The sequence below is a fragment of the Pseudophryne corroboree genome, chromosome 7 (genome assembly GCF_028390025.1).
Source record: "Pseudophryne corroboree isolate aPseCor3 chromosome 7, aPseCor3.hap2, whole genome shotgun sequence".
In the NCBI taxonomy this organism is placed as follows: domain Eukaryota; kingdom Metazoa; phylum Chordata; class Amphibia; order Anura; family Myobatrachidae; genus Pseudophryne; species Pseudophryne corroboree.
Window position 1 is genome coordinate 113,646,600 of NC_086450.1, and position 20,036 is coordinate 113,666,635.

At 44.7% G+C, this 20,036-nt stretch overlaps 1 protein-coding gene across 1 annotated transcript in view; it reads right to left on the minus strand.

Annotated features, from left to right (window-relative positions):
* COL28A1 (collagen type XXVIII alpha 1 chain) overlaps positions 1 to 20,036 on the minus strand; it is a 142,661-nt gene that overhangs the window by 109,240 nt on the left and 13,385 nt on the right. The window contains exons 4-7 of the mRNA XM_063933569.1: positions 19,834 to 19,893; positions 12,653 to 12,706; positions 5,605 to 5,649; positions 2,462 to 2,488 (exon numbers count right to left, since the gene is read on the minus strand). Of these exons, the coding sequence (XP_063789639.1) occupies positions 2,462 to 2,488; positions 5,605 to 5,649; positions 12,653 to 12,706; positions 19,834 to 19,893 (186 nt within the window). The remainder of the gene's footprint in view (positions 1 to 2,461; positions 2,489 to 5,604; positions 5,650 to 12,652; positions 12,707 to 19,833; positions 19,894 to 20,036) is intronic.

Below are 20,036 nucleotides of genomic sequence, written 5' to 3' on the forward strand. Positions count from 1 at the left end.
GTAATGTGCATTCTTAGTGGCCGATTCAATTGTTTTTTCCCCACGGCTACAACTAGGGGGCGCAAAATGAATCAATTAAATTATTGCTCTATTTAGATGCCCGGTACCTGCGGGGATGACATTTCTTCATGCAGCCTTCTGAGGTGCGAGAAGAAATGTGCGCTAAAATCGGCACATTGGGCGTTCAATTGAGAGTTTGGACGCATAAAGCAGGACTTAGAAGGGTTTAGCTGTTTTATGCGGCTAAATCCTGTCTGTTTGGGTGCAAAATGAGTGCTTTACATGTGCACCCAAACAACAACTGAATTGTGGACATCACTGGACAAGACTCACTGGCAGTTGGTGTGGCTCCCCTATTTGAATTTTGGACTGTACTGCAGCCTCATCTCTGGAGCCGCCACTGGTTATACAGTAATTATTTATAAAAATTGCAAACCTGGAACAAGCAATAGCAACAATCACAATATACAGTACATAACCCTTTCATATGGTTTTAATATACAGTATGTTTCTTTGTTGTAATCAATGTGTGTTTCCTTTGAACAGCACAAAAAGTTTGTTAATAAAAATGACAATATTAATAGTAAAGCTGTTTACCCTAACCAGCCTGATTGATGAGAGTTAATGGGCCTGATTCAGAGATGCGCGGTGCTGTGCCTGCTGTAGCTCCTGTTGCCAGAGCCACAAGTGTGATAATATGCAGATGCTAGTTTAGACTACCCCCAGCTCATTAACGTGTGCCTGACTGTGCTAGTCCTGAGACGCCCGCTTTCTGTGCCCCTGCACATGGTAACACTGCTGGTGGTTCTACACACTCCACCATCGGCACACCATCGTATGCATCACTGACACTTGCACCTGCCATAGGTGCAAGTATTAGTCTGAACATGGCCTCTATTGTAGCTGCAATGCGTCTGAGAAAGCAGTCCATCCGCGACACTCCCACAACACGCACATGAGAAGAATTTTCTTGCGTTCACTCCCAGTCACCGCTCACCAGCGGTGCAAGTGGGTGGGTACGGCATGCCCTTAAGAATTTAGCAGTGGGTACGCTGTACCCAGAGCCGATGGGCTGTCGCTCCCTCCCTCCCTCCTTCTGCTGCTGCTCACCGCTGCTGCTGCTTGAGGGGAGGAGACCGCAGCATGCGCCTCAGTGTCTCCCTTCAATTCAGCGCCGGCCCGTGAGCCAATCAAAGCTTGCGGACCGGCAGCCAAGGCTCCTGATTGGCTGCCGTAGCGTGAGCTTTGATGGGCTCACGGATCAGCGCTGAATAGAAGGTAGACACCCGCACCGCCGCCGAACACTGAGGGGCAGGAGAGGCGCACTCTGCTCTCTCCTCCCCTCACCCACTGGACAGCAGCAGCGGTGAGCAGCAGGGGAAAGGTGGGGGGGGGGGGCATGTGTACCTTGCATTGGGGCCATATCTGGCACTGGGGGGACATGTGTATCTGGCACTGCGGGCATATCTGGCACTGGGGGGGCATGTGTATTTGGCACTGGGGCATATCTGGCACTGGGAGCATATCTGGCACTGGGGGGACATGTGTATCTGGCACTGGGGGCATATCTGGCACTGCGGGTACATGTGTATCTGGCACTGGGGGCATATCTGGCACTGGGGGGACATGTGTATCTGGCAATGGGGGCATTTCTGGATCTGGTACTGGGGGCATATCTGGCACTGTGGGGGCATTTCTGTATCTGGCACTAGGGGGCAATGTATATCTGACACAGTGGGGGCATTTGTGTATCTGGCATTGTGAGGCAATGTATATCTGGCAGTCTGGGGGCATTTGTGTATCTGGCACTGTGGGGCAATGTGTATCTGGCACTGTGAGGCAATGTAATCTGGCACTCTGGGGGCATTTGTGTATCTGGCACTGTGAGGCAATGTGTATCTGGCACTGTGGGGCAATGTATATCTGGCACTGTGGGGCAATGTATATCTGGCACTGTGGGGCAACGTGTATCTGGCACTGTGGGGCAACGTGTATCTGGCACTATTGGGGTCATATGTGTATCTGCCCCTCCCCCCATATGTGTATCACGCCCCCATTTTCATTGGCCACACCCCATGTGGCATTTGGCCACACCCATTTTTGGCGCACACGCCTTTTGCGCGCTCACATAGTACCTATAAGACATTTTTTCTACTTGCACCACTGCCGCTCACCACTTTACCGCTCCATTTCTGATACCACTGGTCCCATTTGCAATAGCACCTTTGTGCATACACTCTGAGTAACGCATGCGCTGCATGGGTTTTTCACAGTAGCAAACAATCTCTCACCTACAGTATGTGAATATGGAAATAGCGAAGGTTGTGTATGTGCCTCTGAGTCAGGCCCAACCTTTGATTTGTGTGTAAGGATAGCAGAGCTTGGTTAGTGAGCAAGCACATTTATCACATGCACAGTGTATAATACAGCATATATCATCTAGATGCAGTGACTACATTACCTGCTCTCCTTTATACCCAGGCTTCCCCTGTAAGACAGATAATAAAGTTAAAAAATTTACACAGCAAGCATTTGTTTTTAAATTGTGACTAATCGAATGCAGTTTTTTTTTATAATTAATAATAATCATTCTGGAAATATAGTAGAATACTTTATAATGCTGAATGTTTAAATTCGTGTCTCAAAAAATGTGGAATCCTCACGTATTTCCATAAGGGGTCAAATCATTTCTCTATTATTATTATTTATTTATTTATTTATTTGGATTTTTTCCTCCCCAATCACTAGACATTATCTGAGTTTCTCTTACTATTCTCATGACACAGGCTAATTATTTTCCAAATAAACCGTTTTGAAGCTGTAATTCATAAAGTGCATTAGCCACTTGCCTGGTGTGGTCGCATCAGAAGTGACCACACCAGGTTAGGCTTACCCTGACATGGTCGCAGCTCACTGTGCGGCTGCTGGAAGATCTTCTCTCAGTTGCCTCTCTCAGAGGGACCTCTCAGCCCCTCTGCTTCCTGTTTTTTATTGTTTTGGGGTTTTTTTTTAAACAATTTCTAGTTTGTTTTTTTAAAATATTAGCCAGTTAAGTAATTAAAAGGTAGAAGGTTCTTGATTTTGTTGTATACACATCCACTACTACACGTCAATTGTAAGGTTGCCCCCTACTGGAGCCTTCCTAAATCACATCCATGTACCATGAATTTTTTGGGTGGATCGGTTATGCAGGGGAAGTTGCAAATAACTGTTTTGGAATGAGGCTGATCTTCCAATTTGCAAAGTAAATGGGTCAGTTTCTAATGCAAGTTCACAGACCACATCATACAGGTACCATTGGAGGTCATTAGCTCACTGTTTTGGTTTGTCTACTTGATTTTGATTGCTCATTTGGGCAGCATCACAAGCTTCTATGTCTGTGCCAATTTATGAAAAACTGCTAAACATGCATTCAAAACCTGCGCATGTGAAATTAATGTATGGCATGACCTAATGCACTAATTGTAATCATAAGGCATAAATATATTTGTGTAAACACATTAAAAGCCATATAGTACATCTGCTACAAGGGTGGATTTAGGAATCAAGGCTTCCTAGGCATAATAGTAACAGCCACTCCTGTTGCCCAATTTTATTATATCCCTTGGATATAAAGTAATAATGAAACAAGCCACGACCAATGACATTTTATTTTTATTTTTTTATATATATATATATATATATATATATATACACATACCTCCCAACTTTCCTCTTTATGAAAGAGGGACACACACGCTCCCAAAAAGGGGGAGTGACCTATGAAAAGGTAGCTTCACGGGAGGACCCACGTTCGCAAGTAACGCCCCATTTTCGTCAGTGAGGGGGCATGCCCTCGCTCCGTCAGCTGCTGGAATGTCCCCTCTACTCCTGTCTCCATTGAATAGATGCTTAGCAGAGCAGCGCATGCAGGAGCCTCCCAACTGCCCCCCCACCGCAGGACACTGCGGCCCGCGGGTGGGACATCGGGAGAGTCCCCAAAAAACGGGACTGTCCCGCGAAAACGGGACAGTTGGGAGGTATGTATGCATAGGCTTACCATACCATCCCTTTAAACTGGGAGGCTCATGTATTACATAGGTTCTGTGGCTGATTAAACCAGGTGAAATGCAGGCTTGGAGTCAGCAGCCTCTGTTCCTGTGTAAATCACAAGTGTACCGGTTTAAAGGGTTAGTATGGTAAGTCTATTTATACATATTTAGTATTTACTAAGTAGAACAGCTTACAGTAGCAATCTGTGCATGTCCTAACCATCCATACTCCACTCAAGATGACATACGGTACAGTTAAGTGGAAATATTTTGTAGTTACTGATAAATTTTAGACTCACAATAATAAAACAAGCGTCCAAGTGCCGATCGCCAGCAAGTGGCGCCCCTAGGCTCATGCCTCATGTGCTAATGAGAAATTCACCCCTGATCTAGTGAATTTCGACAAGTTAATAAGACAACTGTAAGAGGCAGAACTGATGTGCGAGTTAATACGTTGTTTGTCAGTACTAATTCTCAAGATCTTGAACAAATCTGAAACATGAAAATTGTGACTGTAAGTATTCTATTACAATGTATGTCCTTCAAAGCTTTTTAACAGAACTAGGCATTGCTTTGCCACCAATTTAGGGATGGCCCTGAATCATCTATGGCTAAAAGCTTTTGACAGTTTGCCACCGATGGTCAATGCTTTTGCCATCAATGACCGAGATCCAGTGGTTCTCAGTCATCAATTTCTGTCAAGTGACAATGGGAGTCATTCTGACCTGATCGCACGCTGACGTTCATCGCAGTGCAGTGATCAGGTCAGAAGTGCGCATGCGCCGGCACCACAGTGCGCCGGCACATGGCTGACAGCTGATGGCTGTCATTGCCTAGCGATCGCCTCTGCCTGATTGACAGGCAGAGGCGGTCTCTGGGCGGGAGGGGGTGGCACGGAGGCGTGGCCGGACCATGCGGGGGGCGGGCGGCTGTGTGACATCACATGCAGCCACTGCGATCATCACAACGGCGAGTAACTCCCGGCCAGCACGCAGGAGCTGCACTGGCTGGGAGTTACTTTTCAAGTACAAAAGCATCGACACTGTGCGATGCTTTTGTACCTGTGCGGTGGGGCCGGGCCGGACATGCGGTGCGGACTAGCCCTGTGCTGGGCGTCCTCCCACCTGTCAGTGTGGATGATCGTAGCTGTGCTAAATTTAGCACAGCTACGGTCAGGTCTGAATCACCGCTAATGTTTTTTTGTTTTCTTGGTGCTGGGGGCAATGAGACTAGTCTTGCCCCTGGCAGGCTCACTAAGCCCCATCTGCCATTTCCATCGACAGGAATGGTCATCGATGGGTGCAAACAGTAGATGTTTCATGCCATCAATGTGTGCAATAATATAATTACAGTAAGATGTCACTAATTGGCTCAATTCTTCTGCCCATTTTGTTTTTTTATCTTTACAAATGGCTTTGGATGATTAGATTTTGTTAGCTTCAACTAGCTTATGTGAGATGCTTCTCAGTGTCCCCACCACCCATGCTACTGTATATAGGGTATCATCCTGCTATTATCTTTTTATTTGTGTATAATCCACATGAAGCATATTGTTTTGGAATTAAAATCCTACCTCTAGTCCATCTCGTCCAGGAATACCGTTAAGTCCAGATTCACCCTAAAATGAACAAAGATGCAACATATTTTACATCCAATTACTGATTTCCATTCTGTAGAAATTAGATGAGAACACAGAAACAATCCAATAGAACAATGCAGGTGTTAGATAAATAATTTTGGGCAGTCAGTGGTTTAGCTCCAAGGACATGTTATGGCTTGCTCATATTTATTGGAAAAAAGCATAAAACTGCCAGGAGATAAAAGCTGCTGTAGTTGCATTGTGTCATTCTTTTTCCACACATAATGCACATTGGTGGTCATTCTGAGTTGTTCGCTCGCTGCTATTTTTAGCAGAATTGCTAATAGGCTAAAATCCGGCAGTTATGCACATGCGTATGCACAGCAGGGCGCACGCGCTAAGCAATTTTACACAAAACTATGCTATTTTACTCACGGGCGAACAAAGCTTTTCAATCGCTCTGCTGATTGTAGTGTGATTGACAGGAAGTGGGTGTTTCTGTGTGGAAACTGGCCGTTTTCAGGGACTGTGCTAAAAAAAACGCAGGCGTGCAGAGCCGGCCTTAGGCATAGGCAAACTAGGCAAATGCCTAGGGCATTTGGTATGCTTAGGGGCACCAGCAGCTTCTGCTGATTAAAATGATATGCGGCATGCCTATATTCTGTGTGTATTCCTGGAAATCACTGTAATGTAGCATTTCGTATGCAGATACAGCCACAGTCACATACAGTATATAGGCATGCTGCATATCAGTTTAATCAGCAGAAGCTGCTTGTGTATCCTAGCCACATAGTAATTCAAATAAGATGCATTTTCATAAACAAAAGGCGCCCGACGTTAGCAGCGCTGCCAGCTGACTCACACCAGGCATCTCCTGCAGAACTAGCGGCGGTGCTAGGGGGCACCAGCCAAAATCTTGCCTAGGGCATCATATTGGTTAGGGCCGGCTCTGCAGGCGTGCCAGGTAAAAAGGCAGGAGTGGCTGGAGAAACGGAGGAGTGGAGTGGCTGGCCGGACGCTGGGCGTGTTTGTGACGTCAAACCAGGAACTAAACGGACTGAGGTGATCACAATCTAGGAGTAGGTCTGGAGCTACTCAGAAACTGCAAGGAAATACTCAATAGCAGAATTGCTAATCTTTCGTTAGCAATTCTGCTATGCTAAAATACACTCCCGGAGGGCGGCGGCTTTGTGTTTGCATTTCTGCTAAAAGTAGCTAGCGAGCGAACAACTCGGAATGAGGGCCATAATCCCTTGTGTTAGAGTGTGGGCATTAATGTATAAGAAATAGCACATGCGGCGTTTTCAAATTGTAATGCAACGTTGAGATTTTAGAATATAATTTCATAATTTATTTATAATACACAATTGTAATTTATTTTTATGCATTTATTAACACAAAAGAGGTTTGCTTTAATCAGCTATGTTAGAGCAAGCCTTTAACCCCTTGCCTGGTATGGTCGCATGTGATGCGACAAAGGCAGGAGTCCGTTAGCTGGCTTGGTCGCATCAAATGCAACCCACTGTCCCCCAGCGGTCAGCAGCCCCATTAATGTGCCCGAACCCGGCATTGACGCTGTGGTCTCTGACCGCTGACATCACTGCCAGAATCACGCCCCAGAATGCCATGCGCCCTTCATTCTGGAGTGCATGCTCCAGAGAGGTACAGTGCAGAGAGCAGAACTTAATTCCTCTCCCTGCACAATTTAGCTGATCTCTGCGTGGGAACAGCTGCAGCAGGATGGACTGAGCGTCAGTTCCCCCTACACACACTCTGCAATGCTCCACATGGGGAATGGGGGGGGGGGACGACTTTGACCAGTGGGGATGGGGGAGATAATTGTGCTGGGAGGGGTGTTAAAATGTAATTAAAAAAATACTCTGGTCACAAGGTATTGAGGGGAGGAAGGGGGTTCAGAAAAAGGTTTGTTTGCTTTTTAACAAGGGGAGGGGTGGTGGTTTATTAAACGTTCTTTTACTACTAAGGATGTGTGTGTGGGGCAATATTATTAGAATTTGAGACCACTGGGGGGTCTATTGCCAAAAGGGGGGTGGGAAGTTACTTTATAATGGGGGATTTATGGACATGGGGCAAAACACCCCATAGATTTATTTATTTTTAATACAATATTTTACTATTTTATTAAAAACACCTTTTAAACTTTATTATTAATAAATTAATCAACCAGTTTAGTCTGTTTCTATTATTTTTTTTACTAATTATGTTTTGATATGTTTATTTTGTAAATGTATAGTTTCTTTTTTTACTTTGAGTAGGAGAATGTAACTCACTCACCCAGTCTTGCATGAGAAGCAATGTTCTTCACTAATTGTTTTAATAAGAATAAATGTGTTTAAAATTCATGAAATCACATGTGGGCCAACAGTGTTTCCGTCTGCGGTGACTTTCTTCAGAAGCATCCTGAAGAAAGTCAGCCTTGACTGAAACACATTCATACTTTTTTTAAAAAAAAGTTCCATCTCTCTGATGAAAAGCTGTGTTAAATAAGAGAAATGAATGTTATCACACAGTCGTGATTTGTGAGATTAATCTGTCTATGCGAAATAGATGAGGTGCGACAGTGGGTGGGATGAGGAGTGACAGTGGGTGGGATAAGGAGTGATAGTGGTTGGAATAAGGAGTGACTGTGGGTGGGATGAGAAGCAAAATGGGTTGGCCGGGGAGGAACAACAGGTTGGGTGAGGAGTGACAACAGACTGAATGAGGAGCGACAACAGGTTGGATAAGGAGCGACAGTGGGTTGTAGAAGATATAATTATATTAGTTTGAATCTCCCCTGGGTATATAATGACTTGTGTTATCACTGCCTGTAATAACAAGATGGGAGTAGGAGAGAAATACAAAGTGACCAGGTCTAGACTGTACTGTGGATGACCAAGCTCCTGGATGTGTTCATTAGCCAAAAAATCCACCATTTTCCTGGACTTGTGGGCAGGTGTATTGTCGTAATGAAGAAGGGCACCAGAAGTGCGAATTCTTGAATGGTGCCTGGAAATGGCTTCCAGCAGGTATTGGTTGGTATACCAGTGACGGTACGCTGCTGTACGAGTGGTACATGATGGTAGATACATGACCAGTCTTAGCTATAAAACAGCCACCATCTACTTGGCCTGCGCTCATGTCAGAACTTTTGTGGCAGCACACCTCCAATTGGGGTTCACTGGGCTGACTGTTGTTTGGTTTTGGATTAAAAATGAAGATACCTATCTCCTTCTCTACCTGGGCCACAGTCACTTTGGTGTCCACCTCAACTATGGCCTGCATGGTACCAATGCAATGAAATTCTGTAAACCACTCAAACACAGTGGTTCAAGCCAGTGCTTCCTCTCCAAAAGCAGCTCACAATCGGTCAAAGCTCTCCTGCTGATGCAGACCACTCTTGTAGTAGTAGAGGGATCATGGCTCTCCAGTAGCCTCTGTTTAGCTCCATAATGAGTATGTTAAGGGAAGTGAACATGTTGACTTCTTAGGTGTGCAGTGCTGCTTATATACAGTTCTGTGCCTTGACATTTCACAAGAACTTTAGTCAGAGATTACAGTTCACAACCAGACAATCATATCCCACCTATGCACTGTACATCCGCAAACTTATTGCACACCCCTTGTAAAGCAGAGAAGCAGTTTGTATTGGTCAAATATAGAGTATTGGCATGTGTGAAATATGCTTTTACACTTGTCATGCTGAACTTTTACCAGGAACGTCTCAAAATGGACACTGTAGTGAAAGATTTGTTGTATTTCATGACTAGTGATGGTAAACAGTGGCAAAAACAGAGATATCTGTCTTTAATAATTTGTCAGGTTAATGCAAGCCCCGGGGAGAGGGCGGATGACAGGATCTAAAGGAAATCAAAGGCAAGAGTAGTAGGACTCCTGAGACTGGTAAGCCACAAGAGGGTACAAGTAGAAGTACTGTCAAATTGAAACAGGTAGCTAGAGAAGGAAGATTTCAGAGAAAATAAGCAATGTGTCTGGCACACAGGTGAACAGCAGTAGCTGTTCATGTGTAACAGAAATTAGATACAGTCCTGGATGACCACTACTCTGTCACAGGAAGGCTGGAGACATGTGGGGTAATTCTGAGTTGATCGCAGCAGGAACTTTGTTAGCAGTTGGGCAATACCATGTGCACTGCAGGGGAGGCAGATATAACATGTGCAGAGAGAGTTAGATTTGGATGGGTTATTTTGTTTCTGTGCAGAGTAAATATTGGCTGCTTTATTTTTACACTGCAATTTAGATTGCAGATTGAACACACCACACCCAAATCTAACTCTCTCTGCACATGTTATATCTGCCTCCCCTGCAGTGCACATGGTTTTTGCCCAACTGCTAACAAAGTTCCTGCTGTGATCAACTCAGGATTACCCCCATGGTTCCTTATAGTGCTTGCTTCAGACACAAATACTCAGAAGGGTTTATCTCTAAAGGAATGAAACATGGAGCGAGATGGATTGCTCTTCTGCAGAATTGATGAGTCTGACTTCTGATCGCTAGCGCAATTAGATCAGGCCCAACTGTGCAAACATTACAAGCTACAATAATTTCCTCAGGCCAAACCAGTTTGTGAGATTATTGAGAGTCACAATTCAGTACTTTGACTCCTGACACTGACTCCCACTACCCCAGCTTTACGTGGAGGATATTCCTGGTGCACATTCAAGCAGGATCTTGAAGGTGTTCTTCTATCTGCCTAATCTCTTGCTAGATAATTTGAAATAATTACACTTGGGACATCTCCTTCATAGATGCAGATGAGCAGTACTGGAAGCTTGTTGTTACTAGCAGTGTAGCACTGATACTGGGGCACCATTCCTTTGCTAAAAAAAAAGCACTTCTTACTGTCTTTCTGCTTCCTGGCAGAATTTCTTAATCAGATCCTTATAGTATGGAGGGTCAGGCTGATTAGAAGCATAACTGCTGCCAATGCATGAAATGCATCATCACTCTTCTCGGGAAATCATCTAGGGGGTAAATTTACTAAGATGGGAGTTGTATTTAAGATGGGATGTTGCCCATAGCAACCAATCAGAGTCCATGTATTATCTTCTTGAAGGTGCTAGATAAATGAGAAATAGAATCTGATTGGTTGCTATGGGCAACATCCCATCTTAAATAGAACTCCCATCTTAGTAAATTTACCCATAGGTGTCTTAGAACCCCAATGATGAGAAATTTTACTATTAACTATTTTAGAAGTCTGGAGAAATAAATATTAGCATATATTGTTCCCACTGTCTATTGTTCTTCAATTAGAATCTATAATAATTACAGCAACATGAGTTCCTGTCCTCCTTTTCCTCACCAGCAGCTGGTATACATCCTGAAAATGTATTTGTCTGTATCATTTTCAAAGGAATATATAGAATATCAGATAAGTCATTGCATAAGGAATTGTAATTGACTTGTTGCGTCATTTTAAATGGCCTAGTAACATTTCACTAAGTTTGGCCTCAAGGCGTTTTGGACATAAATATTGAGAGGGAAAATCACACTTTTTTCAACTTCATAACATTGCTAATATTGGTGTAAACTTTAGGGGGGTGGGAGCTGTGCTTCTTTGTAAAGTTTAAATTTCTTTTGGGTAGTTCTTAATATCTTAAGCCTGATGCTTGGACTGAGACCTTTGTCAGAGTGATCAGGGCATGACTGCGGATGCTGGGTTGGGGCAAATATAAGATAATTCTGCAGCTGAGAGACAATCTTTTTGCTAATAATTTCGGCATATTATGTATCCTTTTAGTCTGTCCATTTGACTGCTGACGTAGCTGTAGTGAGATGCACATCAGTATTTGACAAGGCACAGAAGGCTGTAAGCATAAGATTAATGGGAATAACATAGTTCTACTTGATCAGCTGGGACACTACTACCATAATATTAAGTGACCCTAATACTTTGGGAATTCTACAATGAATGTCACAGACATGAATACCCATCTCTGGCATACGGCTATAGGAGCCTGGTTGTACAACACCAGGAAATCTGACTGCAATACATACATCAGAGAACCTTGTACTATCCTTCCCTCACAGATTTGCCTACAAATACTACTGTAGGTCATGCTACTTCCTCATACTGTAATTAGCGTCAGTTTCCAACTCATTATACATGTTCAAAACTTCCAGCTTAATGATCCCAGATGGAACATACAGATAATTTACACAAGCTAGAGATATTCTCCAGACTTTAGTAACAACTCTGGGTGAAACTGTTATACATGAAGATCTGTATATATGGCTTGCTGAAAAGTTTACGTGATGTGTATCAGTATTTGCTGGATATGGGTATAAAGTGTGCCGGCTACAGCAAGATTTTCTTTGTCTGGAGCAAGTTGTAGTAAAGACACAGTAGGCGTTCTTACTTGGATGTCAAACTGTGTTCACAAGATATCAACTTTACTTTTCACTTGACCCTGGTCAAAATACTACTTATAGTGGAACTTGATAAAGAAGCTACTTGAGCCAGGTACTGCAATGTAATATGATAATTAATAACCAGACAGGAAGTATCTACTTGTGGATGTTACCATTCTTCAAAAGCTACTTCTATATCAATTATTTTGCCATGTTAGAATGACCACAAATGCAATGTCGGATGTATCAGCTTTGAGGATGAATTAAAGATAGTATCTAGCCAACACTGAAGCTGATATAAAAAAAAGTCAACTGGTCAAAAGCATTCTTAACTGCTACTGACCATGAGAATTGGGTGTCCTTATAAGGTACAGTGAGGAAGGGAGCTGGTACTGCAGGAATGTTCCTAACAAATACATTTGCATAATTGCTTTCAGGTCTGTTTGACACAGATATACTGTAGAAACCTGGAACCATCTTCCATTTAAGCCCTAAATGACTTCAAACTTTCTTTATTCCCCCTCTTTTTAATGTCAACATTTTTGGCATGGAAAACAGGGTGACATATAGAGGAGAATAATATATTTTTACTAAACAGCTGATATTTAAAACTAGAAATTACATTATGTTATTTTTTTATATAAAAGAAAGAATTTTAAAAATGTACCTTGCTACCCTTCAATCCAGGAATACCATCATCACCTGGCCGACCCTTTTTACCCTGGAGAACAGAAAGAGCAGCATTACAATATAACTCTTCAAATCTGCTACATACAACATTTTATTTATTTATTATTTATTTATTAACAGTTTCTTATATAGCGCAGCATATTCCGTTGCGCTTTACAATTAGAACAACAGTAATAGAACAAAACTGGGTAAAAACAGACAGACAGAGGTAGGAAGGCCCTGCTTGCAAGCTTACAATTTATAGGGAAATAGGCATTGATACACAAGGATAGGTTGCATAATGGTCCACCAGATTGCTAGGTTCTTAATGGGTTGTATGATATGATCACCCAGAAATTTTGGCAAATGGTCAGGAGGGTGCGAGAGTAAAGAAAGACAAAATATGTGAGGTTATATGTCTGTTATGTGTACTGTACATAGGGGGTCATTCCGAGTTGTTCGCTCGCTAGCAGTTTTTAGCAGCCGCGCAAACGCTATGCCGCCGCACACTGGGGGGTAAATTTACTAACATTCGTAATTTTTGGAAAAAGGTCAAAGTTCAATCACGAATGACATCGAAAGTGTAAAACTGCAACTTTTTGAATTTATTACGACTAATTTACTAAGCTGTCGTATTCGGGTTTTTCTTTTCTTCCGATGTCATTCATGTTTTTTTTTTTATTTTTACGGCAGTGATTAGCAAAACACTGCCGTTTTTTTTTACAATGAATCTCGGCCGGATCTGTGTGATCCGTGCTGGGGTTCATTTTTTTTTGTAAAAAAATTAAACAATGTAAACTCATAAAAAAAAATGCGTGGGGTCCCCCCTCCTATGCATAACCAGCCTCGGGCTCTTTGAGCCGATCCTGGTTGCAGAAATATGGGGAAAAAATTGACAGGGGTTCCCCCATATTTAAGCAACCAGCACCGGGCTCTGCGCCTGGTCCTGGTTCCAAAAATACGGGGGACAAAAAGAGTAGGGGTCCCCCGTATTTTTAAAACCAGCACCGGGCTCCACTAGCTGGACAGATAATGCCACGGCCGGGGGTCACTTTTATATAGTGCCCTGCGGCCGTGGCATCAAAAATCCAACTAGTCACCCCTGGCCGGGGTACCCTGGGGGAGTGGGGACCCCTTCAATCAAGGGGTCCCCCCCCCAGCCACCCAAGGGCCAGGGGTGAAGCCCGAGGCTGTCCCCCCCCCATCCAATGGGCTGCGGATGGGGGGGCTGATAGCCTTTGTTGTAAAAGAAAAGATATTGTTTTTAGTAGCAGTACTACAAGTCCCAGCAAGCCTCCCCCGCATGCTGGTACTTGGAGAACCACAAGTACCAGCATGCGGCGGAAAAACGGGCCCGCTGGTACCTGTAGTACTACTACTAAAAAAATACCCAAATAAACACAAGACACACACACCGTGAAAGTATAATTTTATTACATACATACACACATACATACATACTTACCTTATGTTCCCACGCAGGTCGGTCCTCTTCTCCAGTAGAATCCAAGGGGTACCTGTTGAAGAAATTATACTCACGAGATCCAGGGGTCCAGGGTCCTCGGGGAATCCTGGTGTAATCCACGTACTTGAAAAAAATAACAAAACGGACACCCGAGCCACGCACTAAAAGGGGACCCATGTTTGCACATGGATCCCCTTTTCCCGACTGCCAGAAACCCACTCTGACTGATGTCTAAGTGGGTTTCTTCAGCCAATCAGGGAGTGCCACGTTGTAGCACTCTCCTGATCGGCTGTGTGCTCCTGTACTGAGTGACAGGCGGCACACGGCAGTGTTACAATGTAGCGCCTATGCGCTCCATTGTAACCAATGTTGGGAACTTTCTGCTCAGCGGTGACGTCACTTTAGGTCAACCGCAGGGCAGAAAGTTCCCAGCATTGGTTACAATGTAGCGCATAGGCGCTACATTGTAACACTGCCGTGTGCTGCCTGTCAGTTAGGACAGGAGCACACAGCCGATCAGGAGAGTGCTACAACGTGGCACTCCCTGATTGGCTGAAGAAACCCACTTAGACATCAGTCAGAGTGGGTTTCTGGCAGTCGGGAAAAGGGGATCCATGTGCAAACATGGGTCCCCTTTTAGTGCGTGGCTCGGGTGTCCGTTTTGTTATTTTTTTCAAGTACGTGGATTACACCTGGATTCCCCGAGGACCCTGGACCCCTGGATCTCGTGAGTATAATTTCTTCAACAGGTACCCCTTGGATTCTACTGGAGAAGAGGACCGACCTGCGTGGGAACATAAGGTAAGTATGTATGTATGTGTGTATGTATGTAATAAAATTATACTTTCACGGTGTGTGTGTCTTGTGTTTATTTGGGTATTTTTTTAGTAGTAGTACTACAGGTACCAGCGGGCCCGTTTTTCCGCCGCATGCTGGTACTTGTGGTTCTCCAAGTACCAGCATGCGGGGGAGGCTTGCTGGGACTTGTAGTACTGCTACTAAAAACAATATCTTTTCTTTTACAACAAAGGCTATCAGCCCCCCCATCCGCAGCCCATTGGATGGGGGGGGACAGCCTCGGGCTTCACCCCTGGCCCTTGGGTGGCTGGGGGGGGGGACCCCTTGATTGAAGGGGTCCCCACTCCCCCAGGGTACCCCGGCCAGGGGTGACTAGTTGGATTGTTGATGCCACGGCCGCAGGGCACTATATAAAAGTGACCCCCGGCTGTGGCATTATCTGTCCAGCTAGTGGAGCCCGGTGCTGGTTTTAAAAATACGGGGGACCCCTACTCTTTTTGTCCCCCGTATTTTTGGAACCAGGACCAGGCGCAGAGCCCGATGCTGGTTGCTTAAATATGGGGGAACCCCTGTCAATTTTTTCCCCATATTTCTGCAACCAGGATCGGCTCAAAGAGCCCGAGGCTGGTTATGCTTAGGAGGGGGGACCCCACGCAATTTTTTTTGAAAAAATAAGCACTTTCCCACCCCTTCCCACTGATATACATGCACGGATCTCATGGATCCGTGCATGCCTATCCAATCACGAATAAAAAAAAAAGGTCTGTTTTTTTTTAGCACTTTTTTACGAGTTGTAATTTTTCACGGCAGTGTTTTTTTTTTTTTTGCTTTGCACTTCTTAGTAAATGACCGAGATTCATACTTAAACAGCCGCGTTTTGACCGATGGTGTATTCATTCGTAATTTTTTACTTGGACTTGCAAAAAATTACGAATGCCCTCATCTCTGCCGTGATTAGTGTTTAGTAAATTACCGAGATGACACTTTGATGAAAAAACGGCATCTCGGTCAAAATCGGGAGCTTAGTAAATTTCCCCCTGGGAGTGTATTTTAGCTTAACAGAAGTGCGAACGAATGTATCGCAGAGCGGCTACAAAGTTTTTTTGTGCAGTTTCAGATTAGCTCAAAACCTACTCAGCGCTTGCGATCACTTCAGACTGTTTAGTTCCTGTTTTGACATCACAAACCCACCCAGCGTTCGCCCAGCCATGCCTGCGTTTTTCCTGGCACGCCTGCGTTTTTCCAAACACTCCCTGATAATGGTCAGTTGACACCCAGAAACGCCCTCTTCATGTCAATCACACTGCGGCCACCAGTGCGACTGAAATGCTAGACCCTGTGCAAAACCACATTGTTCGTTGTGCCCGTACAACGCGCGTGCGCATTGCGCCACATGCGCAGAACTGCAATTTTTTAGCCTGATCGCTGCGCTACGAACAAATGCAGCTAGCGATCAACTCTGAATGACCCCCACAGAGGATGTAATTAGATAGGGAAGCATTGAAGGTTTAAGCAGCTGGGTCTGGAATTTGATAGGCTTGTCTGAAGAGGTGAGTTTTCAGGGAACATTTAAAGGTTTGGAGACTAATAGTGAGTCTTATTGTGCGTGGGAGGGCATTCCACAGAATGGGTGAAGCCCGGGTAAAGTCCTGTAATTTTGAGTGGGAACAGGTAATACATGTGGATGAGAGACATAGATCTTGTGCAGAGCGAAGAGGTCGGTTAGGAAGATATCTTGAGATGAGTGAAGAGATGTATGTTGGTGCAGTTTGGTTAATAGCCTTGTATGTAAGTAAAAGTATTTTATATTTTATATGGTAGAATACCGGTAACCAAACAACATGTTATATACAGTATGGTATAGTATATAATACATGTTCTGATCTATCTATCTATCTATCTATCTATCTATCTATCTATCTATCTATCTATCTATCTATCTATCTATCTATCTATCTATCGTATCTGTGTACATTAAAAGCAATGTGTGCGTGGTACCATTATAGGCCAATATGTGTGCATCCCTACATTAATGCAATGTGTAGTGGCATGTCACCCCTAATGGACCACCTAATTTTAATTATTTAAGATTCTGAGTTTTGTATTATATTATGGTAATTACAAGTTGGAAATCCCTTACTTAGTTATATACTTAGTTGTATGCCTGGGATGCAGTTACATTGCCGGCAGTCGGGATCCTGGCGGTCAGGATACCGACGCCTGAATTCCGACCACTGACAATGCAGACTGCCGGAATCCCGGCTAACAGTGGCTATTCCCACTCGTCGGTGTCCACAACACCCATAGATTGGGAATAGAACCTGCGGCGAGTGCAGCGAGCCACCAAACCCACAGCGTGGTGAGTGCAGTGTGGCGTGTGCAGCGTGACAAGCACAGCGAGCCCGCAAGGGGCTTCGTTATGCTCGCTCCTCTGCCGGCATTCCGGTGGCCGGGATCCCGCCGTCGGTATGCTGACCGTCGGGATCCCGGCAGCCAGCATACCATATCTATGTGACTGCCCTACTCTCAACCACCCACATCGTAAATAGCCAATACAGACAAGGAAGTCCACTCCCTTATCTTATCTTCCCCACCTTAACCTGCCCCCTGGAGCCCCTCCCCTCCTGTCTTCTCTGCTCCCTCTCCCCCACTGCCTGCTCCCACATTGCTCACCTCTTCAACCTATCACTCTCTACCGGCATCTTTCCCTCATCATTCAAACATGCTCTGGTCTCACCTATTCTCAAAAAAACCCAACCTCGACCCTTCATCACCCACTAGCTACCGCCCCATCTCTCTTCTCCCATTCTCCTCCAAATTACTTGAACAACTGGTCTACAGCCATCTCACAAGTTACCTTTCTGATAACTCCATCCTTGATCCACTACAATCTAGCTTTCGCCCATTCCACTGAGACTGCCCTGGTGAAAGTCACCAATGACCTGCTTTCAGCCAAATCCAGGGGCCACTTCTCTCTGATTATCCTTCTGGACCTCTCTGCTGCCTTTGACACCATGGATTATCCTCTCCTCCTCCGCACACTCCAAAACATTGGTCTCTCTAGCACTGTCCTTGACTGGTTTACCTATTACCTCACTAACCGCTCCTTCTCTGTGTCTGCCTGCACCACTACCTTAAACATTTCCATCCTTCCTGTTGGTGTCCCTCAGGGTTCTGTCCTCGGCCCACTTCTGTTCTCCCTGTACACCTCTTCCCTGGGTGCGCTCATTAACTCCTTTGGCCTTCAATACCACCTCTATGCTGATGACACACAACTCTACCTCTCTTGTCCTGATCTGTCCCCCTCTGTCCTCTCTCAGGTTTCCAGGTGCCTCTCCGCCATCTCCTGGATGTCTGAGCTATCTCTGAAGCTCAACATGGACAAAACTGAACTCATTATCTTTCCCCCAGACAGAGTAACACCCCCTACCAATATCTCTATCACTGCTGACAACACCATCATCTCCCCCGTTCCCCAACTCCACTGCTTGGGCATCAATCTTGACTCCTCCCTCTCCTTTGCACCTCACAACCAAGCTCTGGCGCAATCCTGTCAGTTCCAGCTACGCAACATTGTTCGCATCAGGCCATTTCTCTCCCAGAGTGCAACTAAACTTATCATCCACTCACTGGTCATCTCATGGCTCAACTACTGCAACATTCTCCTCACTAGCCTCACTTGCTCCCATCCAATCTGTCCTCAACTCCGCAGCTAGGCTTATCTTCCTCTCCCGCCGCTACACATCTGCCATCCCCTTCGAAAAAATCTACACTGGCTCCCATTCTCCTACAGAATCCTCTTCAAACTCCTCACCCTCACATATAAGGCTATCTCTATTTCCACTACTCCCTACATCTCCAACCTCCTCTCCCTTCATACTCCCTCCAGCCCCTTATGGTCGGCCAATGACCGGCGCCTCTCCTCCACCCTGGTCACTGTTTCCCATGCTCGACTTCAAGATTTTGCCTGTGCTGCACCCTATCAGTGGAAAGCGCTCCCCCGCTCCATTAGACTCTCCCCAGCCTTGCAAAGCTTCAAACGGGCACTGAAAACTCACCTATGAGGTGGCTCCTCCATCCTTCTGCTGCAGCCTTGACCATCTCTGCTTTGCTTAAATCCTGTCATCAGACTACCTCCCGCTTGCTTGCACCTCATGTCATCTGTCTGTCACCACTTCCTACTAGATTGTTAGTTCCTCAGAGCAGGGCCCTCTTTCCTCTTGTTGTCAAAACCCTCTTCTCGACACATTTCACTCACAGCCCTCTCCTACTCAGTGACCATCTTTACCCACTTTTTCTCTTGCTGGTAAAGGCTCATCTCTATCTATGGCCACCAGCTCCTAATAGTACGCTGATCACTCACTCACTACTTACATCTATGCTATATTATGTTTTGAGAATTGTGGTGCTCTTTGTTACCTGTACTCTATTTTTATTATTTATTTACTGTAATGTTAAGTTTTGTCTCCCTGTGCTGTCCTTTGTATGGCGCTGTGAAACACTTGCGGTGCCTTATAAATAAAATGTAATAATAATCATCATCATTATCACTGTGCACTTGCACCAACTATACCTGAAGCATGAGATCCATCTGAAACAGCTTCACAATTATTATTTCACACCCTTTACACGTCCGCACTCATCTTACATGTGAACGCTCTTTGCTGCCCAGTTATGCCCACTAAGCTGCAAGTCATGATGTGACTGAAATGTGTATGACTCTGAAATGCAGATACAGAGCAAGTGCAGTGCTAGGAACTGCAAGATCCAACCATACTTCAGCCCCCTAAGGTATACTGATACATCTGGACTCCTCCTCACTCTTACTGTTTCATGGTTACAAGAAGATATATTGTTAAAATATGTTTACACTTGTTCAGCAATTAGCAGTTGTATTAATAATCAGATGTACTTACAGCTGGTCCTGAAGGTCCCTTTTCACCTTTCTCACAGGTACAGACAGGTGACTGTCGGCACTGGAAAAAAGGATGACGCAATTTAATTTAGAAGTCACGCGTTTTGTTTGTTCTTGAACATACTGTACACAGGAGAAACGTAATTCGGTTTGTTTCTTTCACCATGTGATTTTAATGCATCCTGTAATCATAACTTACATGTG